At 35.5% G+C, this 3,818-nt stretch overlaps 1 protein-coding gene across 1 annotated transcript in view; it reads right to left on the reverse strand.

Moving 5' to 3' along the window:
* LOC127845963 (homeobox protein engrailed-1-B-like) overlaps positions 1-2,872 on the reverse strand; it is a 7,838-nt gene extending 4,966 nt beyond the window's left edge. Inside the window, exons 1-2 of the mRNA XM_052377141.1 lie at positions 2,698-2,872; positions 1,722-1,894 (exon numbers count right to left, since the gene is read on the reverse strand). Of these exons, the coding sequence (XP_052233101.1) occupies positions 1,722-1,894; positions 2,698-2,872 (348 nt within the window). The remainder of the gene's footprint in view (positions 1-1,721; positions 1,895-2,697) is intronic.
* Between the last annotated feature and the right edge of the window lie 946 nt (positions 2,873-3,818).

The raw sequence follows: 3,818 nt of genomic DNA on the forward strand, positions 1-3,818 counted from the left end.
AATTTAGCTACTTAAATTTGTACAGAATTCTATGTATATGTTTATCAAATTTGTATTATACCATCTGTTCGCAATGACAAGCGTCTATTAAATGAAATGGACTAAACGATCATTGTTCGTACACGTGTGGCCATGCCTTAGCAAAACAATCACACAATATACTATTTTTAAGGATACTTACAGAATTTGATAAGCTCTTTTAAGACAGTACAGGACGGTAAAAACGTTGATTACATTTCAAGAAAAAATGTCGATTCTTTCCATTGTTACTGGTACTCTATTTGTTTAAACCGGGAACCAAGACTTCTACTCGTGCCGCTTCCAATCAGATTCCAAGAAATATTCGCGGGATGCAATCGCTACTTGTACCTTCGTACCTATTACATGCGCACCAGGTAATTTTGGCGCTTACACTACTACTACTACTACTACTACTACTACTACTACTACTACTACTACTACTACTACTACTACTACTACTACTACTACTACTAGTACTTCTACTACTACTACTACTACTACTACTACTACAACTACTACTACTACTACTACTACTACTACTACTACTACTACTACTACAACTACTACTACTATTACTACGACTACGACTACTACTACTGCTTATACTAAGACTACTTACACTACTGCTACTACTACTGCTGCTGCTGCTGCTGCTGCTGCTGCTGCTGCTGCTGTTGATACTACTACTACTACTACTACTACTACTACTACTACTACTACTACTACTACTACTACTACTTCTACTACTACTACTACTACTACTACTACTACTTCTACTACTACTACTCCTACTACTACTACTACTACTATTACTTCTTCGACTACATGTCAAGTATTGCCATTGCTACCTCAACAATAACAATTATTACTATTATTTCTATCACAATCTCAACCTATTTTGCTAATATACTTCTGTAACTGCTGTTACTTCTGCTACTTCTTGTATAATAACTTTATAATAAAGAAAAACAAGGCATTGATTTTATAAAAACATATAATTTGCACATTTCAAAAAAGCAAAACTTGTAGATCTGGATGTAAACAACATTATCATTAGACTAAAATAACATCAATTGAGTTGAAAATTTATAAGTGATCAATGCATATATAAACACAATTATGTACATTATAATGCAAATAACATTCACGTTTACACATAAAAATAATATATTATCACAAGCAAAATATTAATGGCTCTGATTAAAATAAATAAATAAATATCACAATTTGGAAAAATGGCGTGGTTTACATATAAATCAATACAGTGGAATTTTTATTTGATGTATACTTAAGTTAATGCAAAAGATGAATACACAAGCAAGTCTCTTTGGAATGCGCATCATGAAGTAATAGTCTCTAGACAACCGACACGTTTTACGACAAATATGTTTAACCAAAATGCTTTCGATGGAATTACCCGGTAGCACAGCGAGTCCGTCAAAGTTTTCGTTGAAAAGAAAGCATTTTGTGTACCGGATATTTGCGTTCAAATTTTCGAATTATGCTTTAATGGAATGAGATCTATGCGTATTGTTGTTGTTGTTGTTGTTGTTGTGTGTGTGTGTGTATTAACGCAATGGCTATTGCACCGTATTTGACGTCAGTTTGTGGTTATAGAGCCCTTGTGCGTGCAGCTCGACCGCAAGTGGGTGGGGTAATCCGTCCTTTTTTAATTTAGCGCGCTTATTTTGGAACCAAACTTTGACGTTGTCAGCGTCCAGGTCCAACTCTTCTGCCAACTGGTGTCGTCTGCTTTCCGAAAGATACGGGTCCTTGTCGAACTCAATATTTAGAACGCGCACCTGCGCATCTTTAAAAGCCGTGCGCGCCTTTCGATGACGCTGCGTGTGTCTTCTGCGCTTGGCACGTGGTCCTAAAATTAGAAACACATATCGGTCGATTAATTGTCTATATACTGCGAATAGTGTTAGGGTTCATTCATCATTGAATTCACCCTTAATATAGTAGTACAATTATAATTAATAATACCTATTAATATCCTTACGGTGATAACAATAAATAAATAAATAAATAGCGTTCTAAATACAATAAATTGAATTATAGATTATATAGAAATACAAGATACCAACACATTTCGAATATATGCGATAACAGAGAATACATGTGCTTCATGTACAGCTGTTGATTTGATATAAACAATTACATTCTAATTATCACGTATAATATAAGGTCATGATTCATACTGTCACGCTAGAGTAACCACAGGAACGAAGCGTAAGACCTACGTCAATGACGTAAAGCGACGTTCCCACGTTCACGTTAGAGTAAACACGTTATGACAAACCAAATATTAACTTTAATGGTGGTTTCAACGTAACTGGTTATCACAATACTTCGTGGTAAATCCGGAATGTTAAGGTGTGAAAGAGTTGAACAATTTAAATTATGATACATGCGAAAAAGATTGGATACACAAGTTATAGAACAACTTTTAATTTGCACGACGTATTTAAATTATGTTCGATTTAAATTATCGTCTTTACTAATAATTATGACAATATTTTCTGTGGTGAAATTTGTAACTTATAAAACCTTTATGTTTTGACGATATATTTTCGATCGATTTCGTTCGAACCGTCGAACTATCTGTATCACATGTTTTTTCTTGGCTTAATAAAAAGGTTCAAAAGTACAAAATTTATCCAGCTAAATTACCTGCCGATGGCCGATCCGAGTATCTCGTGCAGAACACCCAGGCCGGAAGGGCGTCTGTCGTCGTGGCCGGAGGCGTCTTCTTCCGCTGAATCCGGAGATCTAGTGCCGAATCGAAGTCCGACGATGTGTAGCCATCTTCTTTGTATTTCCGGCGGAGGATTTCAGACCAGGTCATGACGCGATCGGTGTAACAGGGTCTTGCGACTTGCCGACTTTTAAATTTCTCCTCGAGGGTGCGTTTTGTGAAATCTAATGGCGCGGACTGATAATTGGGTCTGTCATACGGGCTACAGCTTCGGCAGCTGCCACTGTCTTGAAATTCATCGCCACTCGAGTAGATTTCGCTTTTATCCGAAGTGTAGGCACCGTCCGAATCGTAATCCCAGTTTGTCGCAAATTTTTCAAATTGCGGACCCAAAATTTCGGTTATTGATAAGTTAATGTATTTAGCAAAATTCGATTGGTTTAACCACGGAAGGACTTTAAATTCGCTTCCAGAGTTAAGAGTTCCAAAGTTTTTCACCATTTCATTCATTTTAAAAATCGAATTGAAATCTTTTTCATTTGACTCCATTTATGCGTTTACAAAGTATTTACGTTTATTTCACTCAATAGAATTGCATAGCCAACAAAAAAAATATTAATAAATGTACGCCATAAGAACAAACATTTTGCAATAACAGTCTCTTTTAAACAATAATTTGAAAACACATCAGACGACATATTTATACTGTCAACGTTGCGCGCGACTGTATTGTCAAGTTTACGTCGTTACTATAAATAGACTTAAAAGTACGCCCATTAATAACCTTGTTTTACGCATAAACATTTCCGAAGCGTGCGATTTCACAAGCCTAAATATGGTGAGGACATTAGTAAGCGGATATTGTTTTAATACATTCATAGAAAAACGATTTCTGAAATGTAATCATGTGGTTGTTTATCCAAAAGTTAACGAGTTCATTCTTTATATCAGTTACGTGAGTTAATTAAGGGGAATATGGTGCAATGATGAATTTGATAAAGTACTTAGAATTGTGATGTAACTCAGTGGCGAAATGAAGTACTTTTGAGGTTGTAAATTAATTTAACAAATTATACTAAGAACATACGGCTTGTAA

The sequence above is a fragment of the Dreissena polymorpha genome, chromosome 9, assembly GCF_020536995.1.
Source record: "Dreissena polymorpha isolate Duluth1 chromosome 9, UMN_Dpol_1.0, whole genome shotgun sequence".
NCBI classification, from domain to species: Eukaryota; Metazoa; Mollusca; class Bivalvia; order Myida; family Dreissenidae; genus Dreissena; species Dreissena polymorpha.